This window comes from Syngnathus typhle, linkage group LG15 (assembly GCF_033458585.1).
Source record: "Syngnathus typhle isolate RoL2023-S1 ecotype Sweden linkage group LG15, RoL_Styp_1.0, whole genome shotgun sequence".
NCBI classification, from domain to species: Eukaryota; Metazoa; Chordata; class Actinopteri; order Syngnathiformes; family Syngnathidae; genus Syngnathus; species Syngnathus typhle.
In genome coordinates, this window is record NC_083752.1 from 5,722,272 (window position 1) to 5,735,864 (window position 13,593).

General features: G+C 44.2%; 2 protein-coding genes and 1 long non-coding RNA gene across 3 annotated transcripts; 1 reads left to right on the forward strand and 2 right to left on the reverse strand.

Annotated features, from left to right (window-relative positions):
* Positions 1–490: 490 nt before the first annotated feature.
* On the reverse strand, positions 491–5,804 carry LOC133168304 (adapter molecule crk-like). The gene is made up of 3 exons (XM_061299776.1): positions 5,266–5,804; positions 3,543–4,138; positions 491–2,892 (listed from the first exon to the last, which is right to left on the reverse strand). Exons 1-3 carry the CDS (start codon positions 5,483–5,485, stop codon positions 2,758–2,760), a joined length of 951 nt encoding a protein of 316 aa, XP_061155760.1. The 5' UTR covers positions 5,486–5,804; the 3' UTR covers positions 491–2,757.
* LOC133168306 (uncharacterized) lies at positions 5,697–8,442 on the forward strand. Its single transcript, XR_009718183.1, has 2 exons — positions 5,697–5,833; positions 6,959–8,442. It is a non-coding gene; the product is annotated as an uncharacterized LOC133168306 (long non-coding RNA).
* On the reverse strand, positions 6,228–10,530 carry LOC133168303 (smoothelin-like protein 2). The gene is made up of 14 exons (XM_061299775.1): positions 10,410–10,530; positions 10,242–10,308; positions 9,667–10,179; positions 8,444–8,504; positions 8,312–8,365; positions 8,121–8,246; positions 7,881–8,015; positions 7,677–7,805; positions 7,561–7,623; positions 7,407–7,464; positions 7,208–7,330; positions 7,006–7,120; positions 6,724–6,875; positions 6,228–6,623 (listed from the first exon to the last, which is right to left on the reverse strand). The coding sequence occupies exons 3-14, from the start codon at positions 10,090–10,092 to the stop codon at positions 6,497–6,499; spliced, it is 1,569 nt and encodes a 522-aa protein (XP_061155759.1). The 5' UTR covers positions 10,093–10,179; positions 10,242–10,308; positions 10,410–10,530; the 3' UTR covers positions 6,228–6,496.
* Positions 10,531–13,593: the final 3,063 nt, after the last annotated feature.

Sequence of the window (13,593 nt, forward strand, 5' to 3'; positions counted from 1 at the left end):
ACGTCTCCACCCTCCTCGGCATGAAACAAACGCGACACTCCCCGGCGTCCACATGACCACGGTGCATTATAAAAATGCGAAATCAATCGATAAATGTCGTATTAATGACGCCACACCACAACGAGTGAATACATCGTATGATTTCAAAGAAACTCTACAATTCGGCTTTCGTACTTTAGGAGAAAAGTGACCATTAAATGCGTGAGAGTATAAGTGAAATTTGCGTCGAAAATGCTTTCGTGCGCCATTGTCTTCTAGTTATGACGTCACGTTTTAGGGGCGTTTAAAGCCAGGGTTAGGTGAGCAAAATGGGGTTTCTAGACAGAGTTTGTTTTTACTATGTTGCACACATTTCAAGAGCTTTAAGGACAGAGTTAAAATATTTCAAGACCATTGTTTGGCTGTAACAAAGTAAGGTTACAAGTCAGAGATAGGGTTTCTGTCACCACTAGAAAAACAAAACAAAAACAAGAAGCTCAAACTATCCATATCTTGGTACATTGACTTTTTTTATTGACTAGGTATATTAACACATAACACGTACAGAAAAATAAAACATAACCTGAAATATATTTTCATAACATTTTGACATAATGTACAAAATAAAATGGGTAATCTGTCTGTAGTCCTTAAACAGTGGTGTGGAATGGTACAAATCATTTAGTTCTCTGCAGGGAAAGATGTTTTGATCTTTTTGGGGGGCTTTAAAAACTTTCGGAAGGAGTGAAGGACTTAAGGTGCATGTCAACAGTTTCATAAGTGGTTGCTTCGGCATTCACGTGTGAGTTACAATAATCCCATTTAAGATGGTTTTACCCAAGGCTACAATGAAAGTTTAGGAATCAGAGCTTGTTTTTTTTCCGGTTTTTTTTTTTTAACACTTTCAGCATTTAGCAGCATGTCTACCTCTGGAAATACACAAAGCAGTATTATGGCCACACCTTATACATCTTTTAGTGTAAAATTACAAGTTTACTCTTCCAATATCAGGTATATCCTCACAATATGGCTTACTTCGCATAAAAGGAAGACTCTTGACAGACAACCAACATGTTTTTAAATCGTATTTTCTTTTTCAAAGATTCAATTAGCATACATGAATTAATGATTTATCATTCATTCTATGAAATGACTTATTACATTTTTTGCAAAAAGGCAATTAGCACGTACGTCTTGAATGTAGTGTAGCTTTCTGCTCATTTGTAGTGTGGCCCGCAATATTTGGGTCAGAAATGTCTCAGATGGTTCACAGTCTTAATGCAATGTTTGTAGATTTGATTGAGTTTAAAAAAAAAACAAAAAAAAACATACACACAAACATAAAGACAGAGCAATACTGAGCGGAAAGTAAACAGTAAAGTGTAGTCTCAGATCTCGAGGTCAAGTTTGCTTTTTTCATTGTTGCTACCAAAACATTGGCAACCATTTGGGAATATTTCCCAGATTTTTTTGTTCATTTGAAATGAAAGCAGCTAATGCTTATTAGCTCAAATAGTTAATGAGCCTCATTTGGTTTCTGACTAAATGCGGGATTGACATTTGACTACATTTACTTGATCAAAACAGAGGAAGAAAAGGGACTAAATTTGGTATCACACATCTCAAGCAGTCACAGAGAAATTTGACATCAAGATGCATAAATGAACTGCTACCACTTCCCAGATTATTTAGCGTAGCAAGATAATGCTAGGACAGTACATGCAAAATTTTTTGCTTTTTTGTTTTAGCCAGATGACGCATTTCCATGATCAAATACAGTGGAAGACAGCAGATAAAACCCAGACATAAGAATGTCATTTGGAAAAGTTTCAAAATTTACATCTCAAGGTATCATGCCTCAACTTGCAGATTTTTGTTCAGTTATTTTAACACAGTGAGGAAACGCTAGGTAGCTCAGATAGTCAGCCCAACTTGTTCTGGTTCCAGTTGGGTGCTAAGAGAATTGCAAAACGTAAGACTAAAGTTTGGCTAGGATGCTTCATATTTGGTGTTACAAAGAAAAGGAAATTAAAAAAAAAATCTGATTGCTTCTGTTCATTTAACTGAGGAAGCTAATGTGAGAAAGCTAAGACACTTAACACTAGTTTGGGTTCTGGTCCGACAAGGCAGTGGCATTTGACCACACTCGACAAAATGTAACGATTTGAGAATTGTTAATGAACGTTGTGAACTCTTTTTCCAATGCCAGAGTTGTATTCAGCCAAATAATGTAATGCCACTACATCGCTGTTTGTTTGTATGGATGCAGCAGCATGGCCTAGTTTCCTTCAGCCCATCAAAATAAAATAAATTTCCTATCAATGATCGATGAGCTATCTCTAAGATGGATGTGTAAACATTCACTTTTTGGTTTGCAGATGTAATCAAGGCTTAATACGACATTACGGGCAGTTTGGGTTGAGAATTAATCATGCGGGAACGTAACCTCAAAATAAAATAGGTTCATTCATATACCTTATCAATAAAAAAACATGTACAAAATTAAAGTGTTATCTCATTTTGGATTTGACTGTTAACCACGACAACCACAGTAATCCGGAATAATTTTCGCTGTTGTCATTCCAATGAGCTTTAGCGTCCATCAAAGAAGAAGGCGTTCAATCTCAGCTCGTCGGCGTTGGATGGGGCCTGCGACCAGTTTAGCTTGTAGGTTTGCTTTGTAGGTGTGTGCTTCTGTAGTTTAGTGCGTGTGTGTGTGTGTGTCCCTCCACTGACACAAAAATACACAAGAGGCGGGTCCCCGGCGATGAGCTTTCCTCAGCTCTCGTCATCCGGCTGGTGTTGTTCCAGCAGTCGCACGTGGGTGAAGGGGAAGTGGCCGCGCTTGCCTTTGCACTCGCCCTCCCACTGGCCGTTCACGTTGATCTTGGTCACTTTCACCATGTCACCCACCTGAGGAAACAAGGGACAAAAACATGCATCATCCGACATGATTGCAAGGCTAAAGATGTGCTCGAGTGTCTGTACAATCGTCTTGGTGAGGCAATGCAGTACCGTAGATCTACATGATCACCCACACGGTGTCATTTCGCCGGCGGCCAAAATGGATTCAAGTTGCAGACCAAGCACACTTAGCAGTGTTTGATTTCACCATCACGCCAGCCGAATGAGTTATGCTCTCGGGCCGTGGCCAGTTTCATCCACAGTGAATGGCAACTTAATGGTCAGGCTTGTCAATCTGTGATGGGACCGCAAATCATTGCAACTGCAGAGCTCATTAAGCAACATGAGGTGGCTGTATGCAAAGCAGGGACAGGAAGAGAATCATTCAGGGAACTATTGGGTCCCAGAATGCTTTGCTCCCCTGGGCTGCACAATGAGATGCTCCCGTTACAATGTACAGAGCGTCGCATTCATACGCTCATCAACAGCTCGCATTTGTAAAGCCACTTTTGTGCGAGTGCACACAGGCGTGACGAGGCCGTCTAGCGGGCGACGCGATCTCGGCTTGAGGCAAACAAGGTCAACGGTGAAAGTCAGGGATGGCCCGTACTTTGGGGGACGGATACGTTGACGGATTACATAAAAAAAAAAAACGTTACCTCCAGAGCCAGTGCCGTCTTGTCGTAGGCGTTGGGCACCCTCTTCTGAATGGCCCGGGCATAAACCGGCCCGTTCTGTAGGTTAGGCAGCTGGGTGGCGACCACCGGTTGGGCGTACTGGCCCGGGTCGCCCAGGGCTTGAGGCGGCCCCGTTCCATCAGCGCCGACCACCGTGCCCCCAACCTGACCCGCTTGTCCCGTGCCCCCAAGCTGGGCCCCGGGGCCAGCCGCCGTGGGCGAGGCGGGCCGGTACTTCTCCACATAGGGGACGGGGATCATCCCGGCACGTCCCTCCTGGTTGGCGGCGCTCCACCACTGCTCCTCCGGCTTCTCCAGCACACGCAGGATGTCGCCCTTGCGGAACGGGAGGTCCTCGTCGTCGTTACCGAGGAAGTCAAAGAGCGCCCGGACAAACTCCACCTCCTCGCTCTGCTGCGGGGGCGCACCGGCGGAAGAGATGAATCCCATGTGCTTGGATTTGGTGATGGGCTCGATGAGGGTGGTAGTGTCCAGGTAATGGATCTTGTAGAACTCCAACAGGGCCGGCAGGGCCTCAAACTCCTGATCCCCGATTCGATACCGTGGAGGAGCCACACCTGGCAAACAAATGGTGGCTTGGTTAAGAACATAAAAACATAAAATGATGGGAAGGCAGAAAATGAGCAAGAAAAAGGGCAAAGGTTGTGTAATAAAGAGCCTTGAATGTGGTGGCATTAATAGTCAGAAGCCGGGTTGTGCGAGAGCGCGACGAGGCCGGATGACAGACATTCCACGGAGGCCGATGTGAGCAGTCATCCCCCACACTCTATTCCGGTTGTGACGGAACAGCCTGCCCTTTTCCATTCAAAAAAAAAAAAAAAAAAAGGGGGGGGGGGGAAGCTTGCAGCAGTTAGCAAAGCAGGCTGGCCCAGCCCACATCCCTAATTTTGCTTGCCTCCGTTCCGTCCATTCATTTCCTCATGAGGGCTAAGAGGGGAGATACACCCGGGACTGGTCACCAGCCAATCACTGGGCGAACACAAGCATTCACAATTTAGCATCTTAAATTGGCAGCGTGACCAAATTGAATTTACACAAATGTCACTTTAGCACAGTCTAATTTTATTACAATTCAAAACACGGTATGATTGCTTAGTTCATGTTCAAGTCTACAGGTGATCATAACTTAAATAAATTCTTGATTGGTTGCCGGCAGAAGTAACCAAAACTGCACTAAGAAATTGACCAAATCTAACTTTTCACAATTCACAGATGACGCAATTTATTGGTTTGTGCATCTTGTATTCAAGTACGCAAGTGACCACAATGCTTTTAATTTTTTAAATTATTTTTGCATTTTTACAATTTACACTGACCCCCCACCCCCCCCCCCCCACCCCCACCCCTGCCATGCTAATGTCGGCTACAAGCTAGGTCCCCCAAATCGCCACCCACAACTTCTCGTTTATATTGTACTTGTGCAATTAACGTGATTTTACAGGGTCCGAATTGTAAACAACACACTCAAAAAAATAATATGACAGTGGTTTCGGGAAATATAGGCGCTCCGGCGGTATTAAGTAGTCAAACGTGTTAAATCGGACTTTCCACTACGGCGGTTTCGTCCCGAAGGCGGAGCGACGGGGGCCACAGCCTAGCAAGTCGGACGGCATTTTAGAAATAGTTAAGAGTAGATCAGGTAAAGAGGGAGTTGGAAGCACAAAACACAAGGAAGTAGCGTTACCTGAGCCGGATAGTCTGTTAGTACTGATGCTGTTGATGATATAATGGGACACTTTGGAGTTTTCCGACACGGACAGCACGTAGTCACCAGGGCTGGTTATGGAGTCCCTCACCAGGAAAACGCCGTGCCTCTGCCCCTGCAAGAGAGAAACGGCTTCCTGGCGGCTCAGCCTGCCCCAGAACCAACTCGCACGGTCTTCGGCGTCAAAATTACCGGCCATGACTGAACAATGAACGCCCCGAGGCTTGAGGCCCTGTTCCCCCCTTCGCCTCTAACGCTCACTCTCTTTTTTTATCCGCAACTCATACAAAAAACTTTGGGTCAGGGACGCTCCCCCGGCATTGAAAAACGGTGGACTATCACGACTTGAGGCGGGTTTTCGCGAGCAACGAAGACGCAGGAAGGCTTTCTGCGTTGTCTAAAGGCTTGTAGACGAGTGTTTGGTGTGATAAATGACCCAAAAAAGCCCCAAACTAATGTGCAACAAGAAAACTCCCGGACTGAAATGGCGGATCTAGGGAAAAGTTGACCTCATCTACCGGAAGGGATGCCTGGTCAATGGGAAGAGGTGCGTTCATGAGCCTCTAGAAATATCGGAAAATAAATATAGTTCGTCCAAATTGACTATTTAAAATGAAAACTCCACACTACGGGGTTTTGGTTGCGTCAACCAAAACGTGTATATCACCTTTCCAAAAGCATATTAAAATCACTAATATATGGTGTATGTGTACCTAATGAAGTGACCTGTGAGGGCACAATTGAAGACACGCCCGTGTAAACGCCAATGTTTTAATTTGGCCAGTAGGTGGCGACATGCAAGCTGTCCTCAGTCACAGTCTGCCTCACAATAATGAAGCTCTGGGTTTGAATCTCAGCTTCGACCTTCCCTGGATAGGCTCTCGCGATTTCGTGACTGAAACATTAAGCGCAATAGAAAATGGATAGATGGATAAAAAAAATAAAGAAAACTGAAAATAGCTTTATTTTGACACACTGCAAAATGCATCTCATGCTATTCTAGAGCATGTCCACGTTGGATTTGCACATCTGCATCAGCAGTTGTGACAATTGTATTGTTAAATAGTGGGCCTTAGCTTCAAAAGTCCCTTTTGTAAACACCGCAACAGCATACGAGACCTACCAAACATGAACACTTGCGCATTTCCGTATTCTTCGGTATGATTATATGTGTGTCTTTGCAGTTTTCTCTGATACAGAGTTACAGTAGTTACTCAAAGGTCTTCAGGTGGTTGTAAAGGGATTGGACGTAGGTGAACACGCACATGGGGTCCGGTTTGTCGCCCATCTCCAGCATGTCGTCCACCTCGATCAGACGGAGACAGTCGGCCTGGGTTCTGAGAGGGCAACGGTGGTTGGGTCAATAAAGACCAGCCATTGGTTGGAATAGTGCCAGTCGTGTTCCTACATCCAAACCAAGATGACTAAATAACTTACTCTGCCGTGGTGAAAGCCAGCTGCAGGTTTTGCTTGCGGTTGGCAGGGTTCAGCGTGTTGTATTCGAACTCCAGCGGGAAAAAGGAATGGACCAGGGCGCAGAAGGCCATGCCGTCGCTCCAGCTCGAGGAGAAGTTCTGGATGTCGATGTTCTGCGGGATGAACATTTATTTGCAAGAGTTTCCAAAGATGCGGAATTGCAATTACTGACTTTTGTGTTTGTTTTGTGAAATAGGGGAATTGAATCAGAACCATCTCAACGGAGCATCCCCATTTTTGTACCTTGTAGCCGATGGTTTTTGAGCGGCACCACTCCAACAGGATCTGCTTGATACCGCTGGCGCTGGAGACACCAAAGCTCTGGGAACGCTTCAGCTTGGGCTTGGAATCCTTGGGCCTATCCAATCAAAATGCAAATACCCTGGCGTCATAAAAATCACAGACAACCATCACCAGCTAGCTATATGTTGTCAATGCTACAAACTTGATGGGCTCGGAGTTCATCCTCTCGAAGAGGGCGCGTTTGGCTTGAGCTCCGCCAACACGGGGAAGCGTGTTCGATTTGCTCACATCTTGCTTCGCCTCCACTGGAGGGGAATTGGCTTTCCTGGAGAAAGAGAAAAACAACCACGTCGACTGGAGATACAAACAGCAACAGAGGAAATTGACATCAGCCAACTTACTTTTCGAAACTTGGTGCGAAACCTGGTTTTATAATTGATTTGGAGGGAAGTAACTTTTCTAAAGAGGGAAAAAAACGTTTTTACTGTTCAGAAGTAATCAAATCCAAAAGAGAGATCCAGATGATGAGGATGGGATTGCCTGCCCGCTTTTTACCTGCCGGTTGAGGAAAGCTGACACTTCTCTTCAGAATCGGACTTGGCGTCTTGAGAACTGGAGCTGCAAAGCAAAACGTGAGAGGAGGCCTTCTTTGAAGATTGGATGGGAGCTACCTCTCTTGAAGGGGTAGTCCCCAGGTTTCACAGGTTCCTGGGATGCAATGGCTGAAGTAATGGGTGGCGACTCTACGCCGCTTTGAACCGAGGTGGAGAGACTCGATTGGGACTTGACCTCGCTCACATCTAATCATGGGAGCCGTTTCAGAAAGAAAGCCAACAACTCATACAGCATACGGTGTTTTGGTATGGACCACTCACCGCGTCGAAATGGATACTCTCCTGCTTTTTGGGACAAAGAGGGAGTCTGAACACTTTTGGGTGCAGGAGATGTGTCGGGGTTGCTTCTGCTCACAGCTGTGAGAGGAAGATGGGATGCAAGCTCCTTTGAGCCACCTGACAGAGGAAATACAAATGGCGTCATTTCATTTTGACTTTAGTTGTGAACATTGATCGTTCGAAACGATTCGGAGCAGCAGGAGTGAAGAAAATCAAACTCACTACTTCTACTTTTTGTGATTGTGGTTTCTGTCGTGGTTTTAAGAACGACCGGAGCTTCAGAGCTGACTCGAGTCACTGCGCTGATGGGAAGATGAGGTTCGGTAGGGCTGTCAAAGTTTTCCTGGACTGGATGCATCCAAAAATGGATTAAATCAACAAATATCTTCAAAGTGGTGGTTGTGGGAACTCACCTGACATGGCACTGGTTCTGGAAGTGACAGACACGTGGGACTGGGCTACACATTCTAAAAATGATAAGCAAAGTTAAGGATGCTAATGTAACTATGGATTAAAAAATAAAAGAGGTGGGGGGGGGTGCTCACCTTGCTTCCTGTTCTGTAGTTCAGCAGAGCCAACGTGCTTCTCTGCCGAGGCCCCCATTCCCTATTTTGGGAGACAACATAACATCCCAAATTTGGATTTTGTTTCCATATGAGGCTATGAAATTCATGATGGCAATCGATTTTACAAGCAAGCAACCTGACTGCCTGTGTGATGATCGTTTTGCAGCTGTCGTGCTGTCTATTTGCGTGCGGGCCTTAGCAACGCGACAAGGCGACTATTGTTGACTGTTTACGTTCCGGGGTGTATCCCCTGTCATTGTGGACCACCATGGCATTTTAAAACCACTTGTGCAAAAATAAACTCAGAGATGACAGCAATGGAGCCCACCGGACGTCCGTCATGGTTCATGTTGTTATTTGACACGGTTCGAGGAAGAAACCACTGAAAAGGTTTTGATTTACTGAATTATTATTCTTTTTGTTGTTACTACATCAAAATTAGATTTTTCTTTTGGCTCATACTGAGCACATTGAATGCAGATGAAAGATTCTCCTAGCTGACAGCTGAGGCCATGCAAAAACGAGAGACTATTTTCGATGTGGTAATCGGCCCCGTTTGCAAGAGTTTCCTTTCTGTCCATGCGTCCCGATATAGCCCTAAATGGATGCTTTGCAAAATCAGCGGGGAGAAGGCGCCTAAGTATGTCACCCTGAAACGCGGCCTTTATTTGCATCCCCCTCAGCCTGCTCCCCTTTTTTTGCTTTCTGGCAGATGTCATAAGAAGACCCCCAATCTGTCAACTCGCCACCGGGATGGGAGATTAGCGCCTGGTTGATGTGTGGGCTTGGCGCTAGCCTCGGTAGGATATCACACTCTGACATCTGTAATCCCTTTAAAACCCAAGCCCGGTCCACCTCTGTGAACTTCTTGGAAGCGCATAAACGCCAGCGTGCCCTCTTTATGCGTCTCATACGCACGGACAGTGTTTGGGAAAGAATACGGGGAAAACCGATACGGAGCACATGCCCAGCCCGACCAGGCCGCTCTGGACTGCAAAGCGTGGAACCAAAAATAGCCTTGACCTTTTGGCGGCGATAATAAATCGAGCGCAAGCGGCGGTTGGGAAGAGTGTCAGGATATAATCGCGTGAAATTATATTACTGACGAGAAGAATGACAACTTCAAAGAGGTGACGTTTCACTTCCTCCCAATCGTACTACTGGTTTCAATTGGGTGAGCGGGATCACCTTTGAATACTTACATTAAGTTCCTTTGCTCTCCATGGTGGTAGGGTTCCAGATGTAGCCAGAGCCACCTGGCCCCTCTGGCCTCCCTGGTTCCCATAGCGCATCTCCTCCTCCACAAGCCCATTTCCCAAACCTTGTTCTTTCTTCTTTGCATTGGTGGGGGAGTTTCTGTCAATTTGCACCCCAGCGAGAGACTCTACCAGGCGGCTGAGGGCCTCTAGCTTGGAGCGGAGCTGCAGGTTTTCCTCCTGAAGCCTGCCCACCGCCTCGGCCATGGGCCCGCTGGAGGCGCTCATCTCCTCAATGCGCCGTTCCATGCGCTGTTTAAACGCGCTCACGTCCATGTGGACTTCCCTTACGGCCGCTTGCAAGGTAGTATTGAATTCATCCAGGGCCTTGCTGACCATTTTCTCCTCTGCACCCTTTGCGCCTTGGTCCATGGCTGTCTAGAAGTACCGGGTTGGAGTCCAGAAACAAGACTGCTCTTGATGTTCTTTTCTTCTCCAATGGAAATTCTCAGCAGTTACCTGCGGTGTCCATAATAATAATCCAGCAAGGACACTTTAGAAAGATCTCAAGGAGTCCTTACCCATTAAGGACCCTGGACGTCTCTCAAAATAAGTCTTCTCTTTCCCCTCTAACTTGATCTTCCGTCTCTGTAATGGAGAAAGGTGCAGATAAATAAGTGTCATTGGTAGGGCGACGACAAGGTCTGGCAATCAAATCGGGTTTGCAACCGGGTCTAATCTTAACAAACCTTCGGAAAGAATCTGGTTGTTGTCCCATCCTCTTCCAGGCTCTGCTAGTGAGTCTTTCTCTCAGTTCCGCCAGACGCTTGTGCCATCTGTGCTTGAGCGCAACAAGTTGTGCTATGTATTTTGGGACGTTAAGGTGGGGAGGGGGTTAGGAGGGGCTTGTATTATTTGTGTGGGGGTACTCTTAGCAACTGGTGATAAGACACTAGATGGTCAAAAAAGTTTAAACACAAGGTGAAAAATTAGAACATTTGAGAATTTCCTTGGTGCTTGATGATTGCTCAGCATCTCTATTTTAGTTCATATGGATTCCTGGATCTTGTTTTAAAGACTGGGAAGAGAAAAGGCCTTGCCCGAAGCATACAATTGTCCAAAATAAAGTTAGGTGTATTGATGAATATGTTAAATGGGACGTGCATTAGTGTTGGCTCGTGAGTGAACGATTCGTTCAAAAGAACGAATTTATTTCAGTGAACGAGAGTGAACGAATCACTTCCGAAAGCTAAAGTGATTCGTTCTTTTTTCAGTTCACATGACTTCAACCAGTAGGTGTCGGTAATGCCCATTAAAATTGGTGCCACCTTGCCGTAAAACAAGACGAAGAAGACAATGACGTAACTTCACGTTCACGGACGAGTCGTGAATTGCATTTCCTTTTAAAAAACACTCACTGAAACGCCACTTCTTCTATGCGCGTTTTCTCCAAACTAACGGCTAACTTTATTGCATGAAGGGATGCGCCGTTATGCAACAACAGGGAGATTATGCTTCTCTTGTAATCTTGATTTTATAACACTTATAGTAGTTTTTAAATAACGTGTATGCATATATACGCCTAAATATTGTTATCCAATATATCTACTGCAATTTCACATTCGATTGCTGGTTTGAAATGTACTTTTATTATTATTATTATTATTATTATTTTAATAAACATTAAAACCTGTTCAAACTTGTCTGGTGTTTTATTCCTTGTTTTTATTTTTTTGGGCATGAAAACAAAAATCTGACATTTGGTTAACTTCTTTATATGACAATAATGATAATTACTTATATAATATTATATTATAATATATAATTATATATTATTATAATATATATTCATAACATATATGTGTTTTACGTTGTGTAATATGTGTTGGTGTCCCCCAAAATAAAGAGCAAGTAGTCAAATACACATTCTTGACACGTACAAAAAATGCATAGTTATAAGGTACACCTGAAAATGGTGTTGTACCTAAAGAAGTGTCCGTGTGACGTCACAGATCAAACAGCCAATCAGAAAGTGGGGGTGAGGGCGGGTGTGGCACTTTTCACTTTCGTTAAGCTTTGGTCATGATTTTTCCCTAATGAAGTGGCCTGTTATTAGGTACACCTGAAAATGGTGGCGTACCTAAAGAAGTGTCCGTGTGACGTCACAGATCAAACAGCCAATCAGAAAGTGGGGGTGAGGGCGGGTGTGGCACTTTTCACTTTCGTTAAGCTTTGGTCATGATTTTTCCCTAATGAAGTGGCCTGTTATTAGGTACACCTGAAAATGGTGGCGTACCTAAAGAAGTGTCCGTGTGACGTCACAGATCAAACAGCCAATCAGAAAGTGGGGGTGAGGGCGGGTGTGGCACTTTTCACTTTCAGTTAAGCTTTGGCCATGATTTTTCCCTAATGAACTGGCCTGTTATTAGGTACACTTGAAAATGGCGGTCTACCTAATGGAGTGTCCAAGTGACGTCACAGATCAAACAGCCAATCAGAAAGTGGGCGTGAGGGCGGGTGTGGCACTTTACACTTAAACTTTTTCCCTATTGAAGTGGCCTGTGATTAGGTACACCTCATGGACACTACAATAGGTACACCACACGAGGTAAAAAATAACTAACTAACTAACTAACTAACTAACTAACTAACTAACTAACTAACTAACTAACTAACTAACTAAATAAGAAAGTGTAGCTTGACACCTTGAAAATGGCGGTGTACCTAATGGAGTGTCCGTGGGATTCCCTCGTTAAGTGCACCTGCGAAAAGTTTTAGCTCCTGCAGAACGTGAAAGGAGCTAAAACTTTTCACGCAGGTGCGCTTAACGAGGGTCACTTGGAAAACATGTTGGAATGCGGCCCCGAGGACTAGAGCTTGACACCTGTGACCTTTGACCATGATATTTCCCTAATAAAGTGGCCTGTTATTAGGTACACTTGAAAATGGCTGTGTACCTAATGGAGTGTCCAAGTGACGTCACAGATCAAACAGCCAATCAGGAGGTGGGGGTGAGGGCGGGTGTGGCACTTTTCACTTAAGCTTTTTCCCTATTGAAGTGGCCTGTGATTAGGTACACCTCATGGACACACTAATAGGTACATTACACGAGGTAAAAATAAATAAATAAATAAATAAATAAATAAATAAATAAATAAATAAATAAATAAATAAATAAATAAATAAATAAATAAATAAATAAATAAATAAATAAATAAATAAATAAATAAATAAATAAATAAATAAATAAATAATAAAGTCTAGCGAACGATTTGGTGAACGGTTTTTTGAACAAATATTTTGAGTAAACAGATTCTAAAGATTGAGTTCACTGCAATGCACATCACTACTACAAAACAGTGCAGACGACCATGTGCTGACAGGTCGAAATAGACGACTGGTTAGTGACACGCGCTCTTGCTCCATCCGAACTTAGTTCGATCCCAAGTATGAGGAAATACAGGTGCCTTTATTTTACAATGGGGGTCGTAGTTGTATTGTTTGACGTATATGTTGGTCCCACGGGATGTTGCCGTTGTCGACATTACCGTGTGTTTTTTTTTTCCTGGTCTATTGCTTAGTTGTGTGTTATTGAAGTTAGAAAAAAAAAAAGCATCAGTGTGTGTGTGTGTGGGGGGGGGGGGGGGGGGGAGATTCGTTTGAACGAATCTCTTAGATGAACTGATTATAAAGATTCAGTTCACTTAAAAGAACAGGAATGGACATCACTAACGTGTATCCCATTTATGATGCTCCACGGCTTCAGTTTGAATCAACAGTGCCCCTTAGTGGCGGGGATGTCAAACTACAACATGAACAAAACGTCAGAATATGTCAAGAATCGTTCGTTTCAAGTGACGGGCGTATTTAGCTTCTTTTGAAATATATAATTTCATGATTGATGTCGAATGACAAAATGAGACACACACATGG